Source organism: Staurois parvus, unplaced genomic scaffold, assembly GCF_062004578.1.
Source record: "Staurois parvus isolate SC_StPar_1 unplaced genomic scaffold, SC_StPar_1.0 ptg000437l, whole genome shotgun sequence".
NCBI lineage: Eukaryota > Metazoa > Chordata > Amphibia > Anura > Ranidae > Staurois > Staurois parvus.
In genome coordinates, this window is record NW_028318233.1 from 704,509 (window position 1) to 720,892 (window position 16,384).

The following is a 16,384-nucleotide window of genomic DNA, read 5'->3' on the forward strand; positions in this document are numbered from 1 at the left end:
GTTTATGGAGAACTACCAATTGGAAGCACATAGTTACATAGTTAGTCTGGCTGTAAAAATTACAATAGTCCATCCAGTTCAACCATTAAAAAAAAAAAAAAGTAAGTTAAAAACCTACACCCACAGTTGATCCAGAGGAAGGCAGAAAAACCCCCAGCAAAGCATGATCCAATTTGCTCCTGCAGGGGAAAAAATTCCTTCCTGAGTCCCCGAGAGGCAATCGGATATTCCCTGGATCAACTTTACCTATAAATGTTAGTAACCAGTTATATTCTGTGTATCCAAGAAAGGAATCCAGGCCTTTTTTAAAGCAATCCGCTGAGCTTGCCAGAACCAACTCTTGAGGGAGTCTATTCCACATTTTCACAGCTCTCACTGGAGAAACCTTTCTGTTATTACCCTACAGAAAACCCCTTTATGGCATGATCTTTTGAAACTATGCTGAAATTATTTTAATGGCTTTTAACAGTTGTGCTCTATAGGATCATCAGGACCATTTCAACAGCACAAAGGTACACTATCAGGCACAAGGCAATTGGGACTGGGGCAGACCAGTACACAGTGTGCTGGGCCATGATAGTTATTTAGGGTTCTCCTGCTACTCCTGCCTCAGACACCTTGGACCTCAGTCTCCACTCCTTTTGGGTAACTCCCCCTATCTCTCTGTTTTTTTTTCCATCAAGAAAGAAGCTTTCTGCTCACACTGTTTAGCTGATGAGAAAAGTTTCTATGCTGGTGGAATCTGCTGGCAGCAAAGGGGCGTAAGCAACCCTCTATTGATTTACTTTCAGAATAACTTAACCACTTGCCTACCAGGCACTTATACCCCCTTCCTTACCAGGCCAATTTTCAGCTTTCAGCGCTGCCGCACTTTGATTGACAATTGCGCGGTCATGCAACATTGTACCCATATGAAATTTTGATCATTTTTTTCTCACAAATAGAGCTTTCTTTTGGTGGTATTTAATCGCCACTGGGCGCTTTACTTTTTGCGCTATAAATAAAAAAAGTGCAAAAAATTTGAAAAAAAAAATGTATTTGTTTCTTTTATAAAATTTTTCAAACAGGTATTTTTTCTCCTTCACTGATGTGCGTTGATGAGGCAGCACTGATAGGCGGCACTGATGGGCACTGATAGGCAGCACTAAAGGGCACTGATAGGCAGTACTAATGAGGTGGCACGGATAGGCGGCACTGATAGACAGCACTAATTAGGGGTCACGGATAGGCGGCACTGATAGGTGACACTGATTATGGGTACTGATAGACGGCACTGACTGGCATCACTGCTGGGCACTGACTGGCGGCACTGACTGGCACAACCCCTGGGCACTGACTATTGGCACTGACTGGCAGCACTGCTGGGCTGCACTGGTGGGTGGCACTGGTGGGCAGCACAGGTGGGTGGCACTGGTGGGCACAGGTGGGTGGCACTTCTGGGCACATGTAGGTGGCACTTCTGGGCACAGGTAGGTGGCACTGCAGAGTGGCACAGGTGGGTGCACTGCTGGGCACAGGTGGGTGCACTGCTGGGCACGGGTGGGCGGAGCTAGTGGGCACACTGCTGGGCGGAACTTGCGAGTGTCACTGCTGGGCACCGATCATCAGGGCACTGATCATCAGTGCCCTGATGATTGGTGCCGATCCCCGCTCTGACAACTGCCGGTTCTCGGCAGTACTTTCCTCACGATCTGACCGCGTGAGGAAAGTGCAGCCGAGAACCGGCACTTGCATTTCCCTGTGATCAGCGTGTCATTGGACACCGCTGATCACGTGGTAAAAGGCCGCTGTGATTGGCCTTTTACCACATCACGTGATCATCTGTGTCCGTAGGACACAGCGATCATGGAGATCGCCGGGTGCGCGCCCCCTGGGGCGCGCAGGAGAGCACGTTCTGGAAGGACGTCATATGAAGTCCACCCAGAACTGGCCGGCCGCGGTGAAGCCGTCATTCGGCTATGCGAGGTCGCAAGAGGTTAAAGAAACCATTGTGATTTGGACTCTGTGTACACTTGTTAGAAGTTAGAACTGTCTCCGCCTTCTGGTCTTAAGGTCACCAGTAGGGATTCTTGCAACAATCCAAGAAGCCTACTAAGGTATTTCTGATGCACCTGCTAGTACAAGATAATCTGTATGAGGACTAGCTGTGGGCAGATTATGTGTATGTCCCTCCCTCTCAAACAGTTTTCTCAGATGTACACCACTTAGGAGGTTTACCACAAAAAGATGATGGTTCCAGTGGTGGATTTTGGCGGCTTCTTGATTAACCACTTGCCTACCAGGCACTTATACCCCCTTATTTACCAGGCCAATTTTCAGCTTTCAGCGCTGCGGCACTTTGATTGACAATTGCGCAGTCATGCAACATTGTACCCATATGAAATTTTGATCATTTTTTTCTCACAAATAGAGCTTTCTTTTGGTGGTATTTAATCGCCACTGGGCGCTTTACTTTTTGCGCTATAAATAAAAAAAGTGCAAAAAATTTGAAAAAAAAAAAAAAGTTCTTTGTTTCTATTATAAAATTTTTCAAACAGGTATTTTTTCTCCTTCACTGATGTGCGTTGATGAGGCAGCACTGATGGGCACTGATAGGCGGCACTGATGGGCACTGATAGGCAGCACTAAAGGGCACTGATGGGCAGTACTAATGAGGTGGCACAGATAGGCGGCACTAATATGCAGCACTGATAGGCGGCACTGATAGGTGACACTGATGATGGGTACTGATAGACGGCACTGACTGGCATCACTGCTGGGCACTGACTGGCGGCACTGACTGAAAGTGCAGCCGAGAACCGGCACTTGCATTTCCCTCTGATCAGCGTGTCATTGGACACCGCTGATCACGTGGTAAAAGGCCGCTGTGATTGGCCTTTTACCACATCACGTGATCAGCTGTGTCCGTAGGACACGGCGATCGCCCGGTGCGCGGCCCCTGGGGCGCGCAGGAGAGCGCGTTCTGGGAGGACGTCATATGACGTCCACTCAGAACTGGCCGGCCGCAGTGAAGCCGTCATTCGGCTATCTGCGGTCGGCAGGTAGTTAACAACCAAATCTCTAGTGGTTCTGGTGGAGGATGTCCTGGTCTTTTAGGACTCTGTGGACAAGAGGTTGGATGGTCTCTTTAGAGCCTCCATTGCTCTCTAGCTCGGCTATGCAGCCAATAGTGGTCTTTATGTCAGCTTGTCAGACCCTTGTGGTCTGGGTCAAGCATATGGGACGTGATCTGAATAAATGCTTTCAGATCCGAGTCTTCCAAAAAATGGTGCTTTTTCCCAATGGCCTTCCAGTACCGTTGACAGCTTGGCTGATTCTCTGCATCAAGCTTCTCGTCTGGACCATATGTCAGTCCAAGAGCACAGATTGTTATGGCTACGGTGTTGGTCTGCAGAGACAGTCTTCAATAAGTGTCTGGGAAAGATTTCATTTAGCGGGGAACAACTCTTTTTAGGGAGTCATTGGACACCTTTTATTAAGGACGACACTAGAGTGAAGAGCAAGATAGCAGAAAGAAAGCAATGTCTCTGCTGCAAATTCTCCTTTTGTCGCTCCAAGTCTGCTAGGATTCAGTGCAAATTCTGGACATCCAGTCCTACTAAATATGCTTCCAAGTCTGTTCTTCTATAAGGGGGTGTCCCCACTTCAAGTAGCTGGGGATATCTGTAGGCCTTGTCAGCTTTTCAGACCTTTGGGTACAAGACGTGGTTTCTCTGGGGGTACAGGCTGGAATTTTGGTGCTTCATGCCCTCAAATCTTCCCTCTTCTCCAGAGTTTGAAGACTGTTCACATTGCCTTGTAGTAACCACTGTCTTCTGGAGTAATTATTCAAGTTCTCCAGAAGGAACGCTCTCAGTGGTTTTACTCCAGCCTGTTCACAGTTCCCAAAATCGGTGGGCAAGTTCACCCCATATTAGATTTGAAAGTGCTCAACACCTTCCTGTGAATTAGAAAAATTGCAAATTCAGTCAGTCCTCAGTTATGACTTTGATGCAACTAGGGGAATTTGGCATTGATAGACATCATTGTGTTGTTCAATGCCTCCATCTTTCCTCCGTATCAGTGGTTCCTGTGCTTTGCGGTGGGTGATAATTTCAGTTTGTGGCTCTTCCACTTTGGCCTGTTCAAAGTCCCTTGGGTCTTTACCAAGGTTCTCTTCCAAGTTCTTATGATGCTGTGCTCTCAGAGAATTCACATTGTGGAGTATTTGACAATCTCTCCTTTTGACGGTGCAGTCCTCCCAGGCCCTTCCTGCCAACATACAGCAGACAATGCAGAGACTTCAGAACTTTGGCTGAATTCCCAAGCTCCTGAAGTCTGCTGTGGATTTTGACCCATCGCTTTAGTTGCTTATTCCTAGTCCTGGACACGGCCCAAGCCTGGGTATTTCTTCCCAGGGAACAGTATGGACTCTACAAAATGCTTTATCAGTTCAGTTTTGCATGATAGTTCTGGGCTTGATGGTAGCCTTTTTTGAGGCGGTGACGTTTACTAACTTTAACTCCAGGTCCCTGCAGCTCATTGTGCAATTAACAAAAAACATATGTGCTGAGAGCGCGCACCCTGCGTGCTCCCAGCACACATGTCCGCTACTCACGGAAAGGTCCCGGTCTGCTCTTTCGATTGGGACCTTTCCCGATCATGTGACCGTCGTGACGATGCGTCACGGCAGTCGCATGTTCCCTAAACCCCGCCTCGACCATCCTGGCTTCTGAAACTCTTAAAGGGTCGGGAGGCGCGGGCGGAAGAGGTTAATTGTGAATTTTTTTCTTGGAAGTGCATTAAAGGACATGGTTAACCTTCCCCTCTGCCTGACTCTTTCCTCTTAATGCTTGCTACAAAACTGGGGTTGCTGTGAGTGGGGGTGGTGGGGAGCTGTCCAAATTTCTGTTTGCCAGTCACCTGGACGTGACTGCATATTCCCCAGTGTCTATTGGATTGAATATTGGAGCCTGTATCCTGTACTATACTTAAAGAAAAATATTTTACAGGTAAGGCAGAAAATGTTTATTTTTTTTCTTTTGCTTTTCTAGTATGCTCGACAGTTCAGCAGAAATGAGCCTCTCACTTTCCAATGGATCTGCAAACATGTACACTGGCCTGTTTCATCTCCAAAGAGCATAAAAGATTTAATGTATCTGGAAGCTGTTCATGATATCTTGGATCTCTATTTGTGGTTAAGGTGAGTGAAGTTACATTTACATCATCAGAGCAGGTACAGTATCCTCAAACCCCATTTAAAAAATGGTGGTGCCTTAAAAAAAAAAACTACAGTGGCAATATATCCATCTTGGCTCCTAGAGTTGACTGCTTCTGAATACTGCACGCTACTACAATTCTAGAGTGAGTTAGGTGTACCCATTTGCTTTTTTAAATTTGACATGCTTAACATTTTTAAACTCACTCTTACTAGTGGACCTCTGTTTAAATGACTCCTCAAACCCCTCTGGGTTCAGTTGAACACATGGAAATTTAGCCCTGTAAACATAATCACATATAAAAACTGAAGGAAAGAGTGTCCATGCTTACAGAAAAAAAAATGACTGCAAATGTTTGTGGACAGCAGATATTTAATTTGTTCTTCCATCTCTACAAATCGGACCCAGTCTGTCTTTAAAGAGTTACATATAGGTTAATTAAATATGACTGTTTTGTTGGATACTGTACATTATACATTTTTTATTATTACCTAATTTAGGCCACTGGTTAAATTAGAACTATAGGCAAAACCTTTTTTTTTTTTCATTTTGGAAAGAAGTAACTTCTGCAAGATTTTTTTTTTTTTGCCATGTTTGTCCCATTGCAGAGATTTCCATTCGATTCCTGTCCCATAGTCAAATTAGAAGTGAGCGGAAATCCCTGGAAATTAAAGGAATTCCTTGGGGACCCCTAGGTCACCAGAACTAGTGTCCTCATTGGAAGATTTCCCCCCTATTACTTTTCTGGTGGCAACCCAAAATTTGGAATTTTCTTTTACTTGCAGGTTTGATGATAATAGTAAACAGGATAAATAGAGAGGTTGAATCTCCCCAACAGGGGTACACACAACAAAACTGACAGGTTCTAATTCATCTCCACCCTATCCATAACTTTAAAAAAAAAAGCCTTTAGTTATACTGTAAAATTTCAGGACACGTTTTAAAGAGATCTACTTGCTTTGTCATGCTAAAGCAGTAACCTTTCAGAGATTTTACAAAGTTTCCAAGACAATTTGATTAAAAAAAGTGACCTTTTTTGCTCCTGCAGGTTATAGGAAAGAGGTCACTGAACTTCCCTATCCACTGCATATACTTACCTTTCCTTTTCTCCCTCTGCCACCGCATTCAGCCGCCAAGACCAAAGTAACCCATCGCTTCTGGGTATGGGTGAGCATGTGACTCGCTTCTCTTTTCCATGTGAGAGCGACAAGTCAGTTTGTAGTTTCCACATGGCAATTCTTTTCCTGGTCCTGGAGGTTGAACAGAGATATACAGGAACAAGAAGAGGTGTGTAGATGCTGCTGGGTATATACTGTATGGGCAAGAAAATGGCAGTTTTAAAGATACTAAAACCTTGCCCATGCAGATCAGTATCTCTTAAAAAAGAAAAAACAATCTGACAAAGCTGGGAAAAAGTAGAAAAAAACAAAACTGGGTAATAAACATGAGCCACAGAAGAGTAAAAAGCGTCTATGGAATAAGAGGGGCTTAAGTCATGAAGGAGAAAATGGCCCTAATAGTGTCTGATCGACATTAAGTCCATTATCCTTTGTGTCAGGTAGAAGTATTATTTCTAGTATTCCTTTCCTGAATAGTATTGAAATTCATTTTAAAGGAAAACTATAATTGACAAGATACAGGACCTGCTGTGGCTGACGTCCCAGAATGTTTAGTTTCCTGACTTTCTCTACTTTAAAAAGGAATATGGCATATTGCATTGATACACTTGCCATTTTGTAATGTAATATTATGACCTTCCCACTTCAAACTGCAGCTGCTGTAATTTCTACAACTGTCAAATTCAGTGTAATACGGCAGTTTGATGGTTTAAAGAATATCCCTAAAGATGTAATTTCCTGCTTCTGAGATGTAATTTTCTCAGAAGTCTGCTATAAGATGCATGTAACATTTTAGGTACTCCCTGCAGTAGGAATTTAATTTTGGTCAAGCAAGGCTTTCCATTTGAAGGTATGCAGATTGCACCAGGAGTGCACCAGGTGATTATAATAAAGGCTGACCCTCCCATTCATGAATCAGTCTGTAAAGGACTTGGTGAAGCAAACAGTAATTTCTTCAGAACAGGAAAAAAAGATATTACTTTGCATCCAAATTAAATCCTTCCTGTGTACATTGATCTCCCTGAGGGGGATTGGAGTTACGCTTTATTGCATGCTGATTCATTGACCTGGAAAAGTGTACAGATTAGATAGTCAACTGTGAACTTTGTACACTTGATCTGCATACTTGCATCGAAAGCTATGAAGCATGTGGCACCATGGTAGCCAGACAGCTACCAATGTTTTTAGAAGGACATGTCACTAGATTTAGCTTACATGGTTTGTCAGTACAGGTTTATCTATGTCATACAGAATGTGATTCAATTCTGAGAAATTATATCCTCTAAATGTGCAGTAGTTATCTGTGTATCTTGTAGAGTATAAAACTAAAACTACGGTATCAATAAAAAATATACTATCAATAATACCCTCTAACATATAAGATCTAACGTTCACCCTTGAAAGTGCAAACCAACACAAAACACCCAATATGTTATATAAATATATTTCCCTAAACACATATGCTAATATACATATAGTGAACCCAAACAATCATATAATAAATCCCAAAAATAACCAATATATAAATAAAATACAATTACAAATGCAAAAATAAAAATTCAAAAATTATAAGTCAATCGTGTCCAGAAAAATATAAATAAAGTCACTCCAAAAACCTTAATGTCCAAAAATATGCAACTTATCAGATCCTTTAGTGCCAAGCCCCTCCAATGGCTCCCAAAAGGAAAGCATGTACCTCAAAAGAAGGAAAACTCATATAGTGCATTAACTTTTAATTATTATCGTACCCATATACCATATGCACTTGTGCAACTTAAAAAAACTGAAAAATTATTAAAGTGAAAAAATATGAACACTGTGTAAAACGTGATAGTGCGTCACTCTGTGAATACAGTAATCCAAGTGACCATACAGTGTACACTTCTATAGTGTAAGGCATATACACCCTTACCAAAAAAACAAACAAAAACCACCTTATCAATATTGCAGAGATCGGCAGCACGTTCCCACAATTTTCCTCCAAGCCAGAAAAGTACTGCTTAAGATGTCATCCACTGCATTCTTCTAGATGTCATCATAGCTTTTAGAAAGTGCTCCATAGTACTCCAAAGTACTCATGCACCATGCGAGTAATATATGAATAAAATATATAGTGTAATTCCGTTTCAAAATTAAACACACATACTTTAACTGCTTATATTTAAAATATTATTTAGAAAGCATATCCTTATTTTACTATCAACTTATTGAAAATATTAAATTTTTTTTAATTAATAAAAAAAGTTATATTTTATTTAATACCCCTTAATAATAAAATATTTAAAAATAAAATATACATAAAATATTAAAATCCTAACATCAGTAATTAGGAATAAAACAATTCAGCTCTAAATCAACATTTAATCCTTTTGGCCTTAACGTTTGTAGTTGAAAGATCCAAAGGGTTTCGTTTTTTGAGATGGCTTTAATTTTATCCCCACCTCTCCAATGGGCTTCTATTTTATCAATTCCACAAAATTTCAAAACCCCCGGATCACAGTTATGGAAGTCTCTGAAGTGCTGGTTGGTCCGACAAATACATCCCTTATGACTAAGTCCCAGATGTGACGTCGGACGCGAAGGAGAGGAACCGGAAGTGGCGTGTCGGCCATCTTTGATAGTGGAATTCACATGTCAAACAATTTGGAAGCTGCTCGGCGACCCTAGAGGTTTGACGAGCATGGGAATATGCTTCCTGAATAATATTTTAATGTAAGCAGTTAATAAAGTATGTATGTGTGTTTAATTTTGAAACAGAATAACACTATATTTTATTCATATATTACTTGCATGGAGCATGAGTACTATGGAGTACTTCCTAAAAGCTATGATGACATCTAGAAGAATGTGGTGGATGACATCTTAAGCAGTACTTTTCTGGCTTGGAGGAAAATTGTGGGAACGTGCTGCCGATCTCTGCAATATTGATAAGGCGTTTTTTGTTTGTTTTTTGGTAAGGGTGTATATGCCTTACACTATAGAAGTGTACACTGTATGGTCACTTGGATTATTGTATTCACAGAGTGACGAACTATCACGTTTTACACAGTTCACATTTTTTCACTTTAATAATTTTTCACAGTTTTTTTTAAGTTGCACAAGTGCATATGGTATATGGGTATGATAATAATTTATTAAAGTTAATGCACTATATGAGTTTTTTCTTTTGAGGTACATGCTTTCCTTTTGGGAGCCATTGGAGGGTCTCGGCACTAAAGGATCTGATAAGTTGCATATTTTTGGACATTAAGGTTTTTGGAGTGACTTTATTTATATTTTTCTGGACACGAGTGACTTATAATTTTTGAATTTTTATTTTTGCATTTATAATTGTATTTTATTTATATATTGGTTATTTTTGGGATTTATTATATGATTATTTGGGTTCACTATATATATATTAGAATATGTCTTTTAGGGATATATATTTATATAACGTATTGGATTTTTTGTGTTATCTTGAAGATTATGTAACATCCCTGGTTGTACTTGTTACAATATTATTAATAATACATCTGCAGGATCCTCTTGGAAGTTGTTGATCTTTAGATTGCACTCACACGAGAGTCTTTGGTCAATTTACAGGCTTTTCTTTTTCCCATTGAAATCTATCTTGAAGCTTTCAGCTTGAAAAAAGCTCCTATATTTTTCAGCTTCAAGTGACACTCTCAGGTTTTATCAGGCATAATTGAGAACCATGGGATTTTGGATGGTGAGCACTTTGTAGTTCAAAGTTTCAGAATGTTCAAGCGTGCATGGGCCTTAATGTTTGACATTATAATTTCACCATGTAACATTTTCCTTTTTTTTTTTTTACCCAGTTACCGGTTTATGGATATGTTTCCACATACTGTGCTTGTAAGGTCCATGCAAAAAGATCTAGATGCAATTATACAAAATGGTGTTTATAACATTACTAAACTCATCAGAGCATCAGAAGCTGCATCTAATGTTCACGTGATGGAGGGCGCTGTTCCATCTCATGAGACACGTAACGAGAACTCAAGAACTGGACTGAGGGGGGTCAGGGGAAGTAGGCGGACTTCATTAAATTCAGAAGCACAGAGTGGGTCCCTCACCTCCAAGTTAGTTAAGGACGGACTCCTTACACCAACCATGTTAAGGCAGCTTGAACAAGAATGGCTGAGGCGCCAGAATGACCATGGAAACCAAGATGGAAGGACATCCAATGATATGGACACTTTTAAAAAGACAAAAAAGACTAAATAGTTCCATTTAAACCAATTTTTATTTTTTATTTTTATTGAAAAAAAATAAAGAGACTGTATATCAAAGTTATTCAAGTTTCTATTATGACATGGTTTTCAAGTAACCTCATGTTTACCTATGGCTTAGTTCTTAATTCCACGTTGGTCTATAGAATTGTTTCTCAAAATCTTTGGTTCTCAATTATTAAATTATTGGTCTATGTGCATAATGGGGGGAGGACCAAAAATACACCCCATCCAAAACAGATGGATCACCAAACTGCTGTTTATTTTTATTTGTAGTAACTGCGATCAATTCTTTTTCTACAGTTCTGGAAGAAGTGCAGGATCATAACTGTAAAAAGGTATTCCCCCCCCCCCCCCCTTTTTTCCCCTCTTGTCCATTGAGGGACACAACAGTAGTCAGGGTTATTGCTGGGGATTGCTGTTTACAGGAGGATTTAACCCTAGTGACTAGAAAAATGTTAGGTCTCCTCCAGTATCACCCCTTCTCTACCAAGAGTGCCTTAAGCTGGCCATAGATGGGTAGAATTTCAAATACAAATTCTTAGAAATAGAAGGTTCTAAGAGAGTTTGTTTTTCTAATAATTAGTGGATCAAATTGACGTTCTTTTTTTGACCACAGTGCCTGGAAAAATTTGAAGGAGCAGGATGGAAAATCTTTCATGAACAAATTTTTAGCAGGCTCTGTGGTTTTCATTCTACAAAGTCCATTCATTCCAAAGTCAAATGTGAAAAGCAAACAAATCTTTCAAATGATAGACGAATGTTCTATGAATTTTTGTACAAATTTTCCTATGAATTTTTTATACAAATTTCCCTATGAATTTTTGTACAAATTTTCCTAAGAATATTTGTTTGAGATTCCTATCCATTTATTGCCATATTTAGTTTTCTGCTGGTGTGTTTTTTTTTTTTTTGTTTTTTTTTGTTAAGGCTGTGCCGAGAAGTCAACTCCATTTATACCTTCAATTTTTTTCATTGCATTTTTCTATCACTTTTTTGCTTTATCTGGTCTATAAAAAGTAGCTATCCTGATGGGCCTTTCCTAAACCTGACTTTGGAGTGCTGTAAATGGGAAGCACTGGACAAGATACCCAAATTGAGCCTGGAATGTTACCTTTGTGTACTAGGTTTTGGTGCTTTCCAGACCTTCATGCACTAGAAAAATCTAGCTGTGGACCGCTTTCCAGGTCCAGAGCCATGGCAATGCCTCAGTGCTTGACCCAGTCTCTGTAGACTCACTTTGTGGATTAGGCAATTCAGGCTGAAGCATTGGGAGCTACCTCTCTATTACTCCACTGGGGTGCCTTTCACATTTTCTACTACTGCCTGCTTTATTCACAGAAAAGGCTAACTCTGAGAGACTGAGCGCTAATGTCATCTGCTGGGTGGAGTGTAATGCCATTCAGCATCAAGGAAGCTCCATCCCACTGCTCTTTCTGCTGTGCCACATAGAACTCTGGTCGCCAATCTACTGTTACCTTGTCACTTCTGTCCAACTTGCCGTGCACTTTGAGCCTAGTTACGGTGCCACTACTTGAACATGACATGTCTGCACACAGACAAAAAGGATACAGTTCTGCTGTTATGGGTGACTGCAGCACATACTCCCCTATGGGTTCTGGGGCTGTCTACTCAGTATCCACTGAAGGAACTGATGTCTGTAATCCAAAATTCATTGACCCTATACTTATAGGGTCTACGTTATGGGAGTCCCCTTCTGTGTCATCAGGGACCTCCACAGCAACTCAGGATTTTGTAGCCAGATTCACCAATTCCTTGTGAACTGACTGCAGAGACACTAAGCACACCCCAGTGCCATCCCTGTGTAGTGCCTATCTTTGACCACACTGAGGTCATAGAACAGGCTGGGCTACTGGTTGTTGTCCCCATCCCTGGCTCAGCTTCAGAGTCCCCTTAGTCTGTCTCTGAAGAGACTGTCCTTGGGGCAACATAGTTTCCTGCTGTCATTATTATTGATGCAATGTGTGCTACCCTATAATTAGAGGATCAACCTGCTTTTTGTAGAGCTTTTAGAGCTGCAAATATATTCATTACATTCATTATCTGAGGTATTTCTCTACGTAAATTGGAAGCACCCTGATGAGTTTTGGGCCCCACCTAAGAGTGAGTTGGAATTGTTCCCCCTAAAAAGGGAGGTGGTCTATTCCCACAGTGGACACACCATTGACGCACCATGACAGGAGACTACTAGACAGGTAGAAGGTGTGATTAGCTTTTAAGCATTCTAAGGACCGGTAACTAGAATCCCTTCTTAAGTTCCAGTTTGAACTTGCTGGTTCTGCTCTCTATCCTGTATTGACAGTCAGCTTAATGTCAAACTGTGGCAAATTGGGTCAGATCCCGCAAAATGGATCTCTAACGGCATGGTAGGCCCCTCATTATTTAAGCAATTGGAATAAATGCCTGGAGCCTTACACTCTTATTTGTGATGGCTTGCTACAAGTATCTAAACTTATGTCTGGCATGGATCCTATACAAATGTTCATACAGATGTGCACAACACTCTGGTTACACTAATGTTGCATCCAAAGACCATGTGGCATGGCTGTCATTTGAAGGATGTGGTCTCTTTTGCCCTACACTCCTGCTACAACATAGGAGGTTTAGGGGAGAGGTCAGCTGAGTCCAACCCTTCTCCTTTATCTACTTCTACAGTAGATGCTTTCATGAAGGTGCACCTCCACTTCTACACGATGGGAACTGATTGTGCATCCTAGCTGATCTTTGGATAGTTTGCCTCTCCAGCATCTAGGTGCAAACCCTGTTTTTGCCACAGGCTAATCCCTTGCCTCTCTTCCCTCTTCAGTTGCTCTTTATCTCCCTTGTGCTACTGCACAGAACAATGCACCTTCTCCAGTCTCTGGGCCCCTCTCACCCGTGAACTGCTTGCTTCAGTGCAAGTGTTAAAGAACAAGTTCAGCTTTGGGAACATGTTACATGTTCCACCCGATTTTATGGTAGAACATGTAACATGTTCCCATTATTGCGACTGCAGCCTGATTTTCCTCTCCTCCCCTGCCAGTGACAACAGTACGTGGAGAAGTTCCCCATACTAGCTGTCAGCAGCCACGTCATTCATTCACAGAGTTCTGTAAATTAATGAACTAAAAGTACAGACATTCTTTGCATATGTTGACTTGTAGTTCTCAGTGAACTACTACGACGCTGTATAGTGTTGTGGTAGTTCATTCAGTCTTCCTGTCAGTGTTAATGCGGAACTACACTGCATCTGAGCACCAAAAACAGTTTAATTCATTTTTAATATTCAAAGCAAACTCCCCCCATCCAGTTATGTCTCCATGCTTTATTTTGCTGAGAAATTTTGAAAAACACTCCCTGGCATTTCTGGCCATGGCCATTTCGAGTAAGGGCAGATGATTCATGTAGAATTTACTTCCTGGAATCCATCTGTCCTTAGCTCACCCATAGGTTGAGCTGAGAACCCTCCCTCTCCTCCTGATGACTGCTGAGATGTATGACATCATTTGCCTAGGCATTGAAATCAGGAAGTAACTAAAGAAATGTAAAAAAAAAAAAAAAGTTTAAAACAAGTAAATATGTTATACTTTACTATCTAGCAGCATAACGATTAAAAATAGTCCATGATTGAGAGAGGTAAGTTCTGCTTTAAACTGTCTGCTCGTACGAGGAGACTGTAACGGAACCGACCCAGTCTGCGCTTGGGTACTTCTGTTAGAATACCGCTTCGTGCGAACACCGACAACAGACACCACAGCCGACCATACAAGACTAGACAACACCAATCTTGAAGTAATCCAGGAGGTAGACTAATTTATTTGAACACAGATACAAGATATATACACTCAGGGGCAATCCCCCCCCTTCTTGCATAATGACACAGGGCGGGGCAATCTACATTTAGTAACAAGAGACACAGGTATACAAATTTCACACCAGCAGACAGTCTCATCAGGAGGGAGGGCTGCTGGAGACCCCCCCCCCCCCCACTAAGCTAGTACACATAAACACATACATCCCATAATAGTTTGCTCCCAAGCAAGACACACAATAGAACAATGAGTGCAACCACATGACATTCAACAATCAACAACCTCCCACCCCAATATTAGGACAGATCACCCTGTACCCCTAACAGGCACAGGGTGACTTACACATAATAGGGATATGGGGAGCTGAGACGGGTCTCCCCACCTCTCCAAAGTGAGCTTGGTTCCATGGGCCCCCCACCCAAAGTGACTCCTGTCACAGAGACTATCGGTGGTACCATCGATCTATTGATTGCTGGTGCAATGCTTTACAGGGTCCAAAAAGAAAAAAAAAAATAATAAATGCACATTTCTTTACCTACAAGAAAGTGCATTTATTTATTTTTCTTTTTTAAAGTGCACTTATCCTTTAATTTGTTTTAGGAGCTGTGCCCGTCCAGGTCTCTATACTTCTTCAAGAGAACTCCCTGTTTTTGGGCCAAACCCCCACATGGTGCACAATACCTTTCAGGTGCTCTTTCTCTCTGTCCTACAAGGTTGACCAGTACCAGCTCTTAACTGTCCCTTATCTAAATAAGGACCTGGATCCTCAGTGTTGCCTTCTCAGAGCATTAGCCCCTGTGTTCAGCCTAGTGTCCTCTCCTAGCATCCCTGCTGTAGGATGCTCAGATAACACCCTGTGAATAGCCAGCTTTTTGGATCTTTGTAGTCAGCACCATTTCAAAGAGCCGAACACTTGCAAAATCCATCTGGATCAGGTTTCGCTGTATTTCATTGATTGTAGCTGTTTGTCGCTAATGGGCTGTTCGTCTTTAAGCCTTCACCAAAAGTGTGTACCCTTAGGTCCCTTTCACATGGGCGTTCCGTATGTCTGTTTTTCATCTGTCCATTTACGGATGAAAAAAGAACAAACACGTATTCCTATAGAATCGTGGATGTAAACGGATGATCATCATCTGTTGTTAACTGATCTGTTATTTCTTGGAAAAAATGTGACTGAGCTGATGACAGAAATAGAACGCACGTGTGAAAATTCTCAAATACTTAAGGCAATCGGCTGTATTTCTATAGACTAGTGGATGTAAATGGCCGATCGTCTGTTTACATCCATTAATGTCTGCATCCGTTAACATCTGCTTTTTTGAATGGAAGAAAACCCTATTTTTCTTCTGTTTAAAAAAACCAGAACGGATGAAAAACGAATGTGCACTGATCAGTTTTTTTTTTTCTAGAAAAAAACAGGACTAAACTTATGAAAAAAAACGGAACACCCGTGTGAAAGGGGTCTTTAGAGCAGTTGTCAGCAGCGAGAGAGTTAACCACTTCTCTAGTTCTGTTAAGCTTTCTGTCCCTTTCTCCATGACTGTTGATGCTTTGCTGGATCTGCGGGGGACAGGAGCTTCTTAGACCCATGACTTGTGGTCAGGGTAAAGCAAGTTCACCAGGATCCACTTCAGACTCAGTCCTTTCTGGTTCCTATCTCTTTAGTCTGGGGCTACAGTTTAATTCCCACTCCTACCTACGCTTGTGGAATTGCACCCTACTCTTACGCACATTGACTTTGTTGGATTGAACTCTGCAGTGTTCTGAGGTGTCGCCCCCTTGTGTGCTATTGTGTTGTGCCAATACAGACATTTTTCTGGTATGTCTCACTTAGTGAAATTGGTTGTCTGGCTAAGGCTGGCCATACATTATACAATTTTCTTGAGAATTTTGCTTTAGATTTACCAAAAACCATATAATATGAGGTCAAACCTAAACAACACTTTCAATTGAATCCAATTAGACAGGCCCTTGCGCTACATAGTTGAAGGTAAATCTGAAGGAAATTGGGCAGAAATTGG

At 41.5% G+C, this 16,384-nt stretch overlaps 1 protein-coding gene across 1 annotated transcript in view; it reads left to right on the plus strand.

Moving 5' to 3' along the window:
* SUPV3L1 (Suv3 like RNA helicase) overlaps window positions 1-10,615 on the plus strand; it is a 35,786-nt gene extending 25,171 nt beyond the window's left edge. Inside the window, exons 14-15 of the mRNA XM_089687741.1 lie at window positions 5,034-5,182; window positions 10,138-10,615. Coding sequence (XP_089543867.1) covers window positions 5,034-5,182; window positions 10,138-10,546 — 558 coding nt within the window. The 3' untranslated portion in view covers window positions 10,547-10,615. The remainder of the gene's footprint in view (window positions 1-5,033; window positions 5,183-10,137) is intronic.
* Window positions 10,616-16,384: the final 5,769 nt, after the last annotated feature.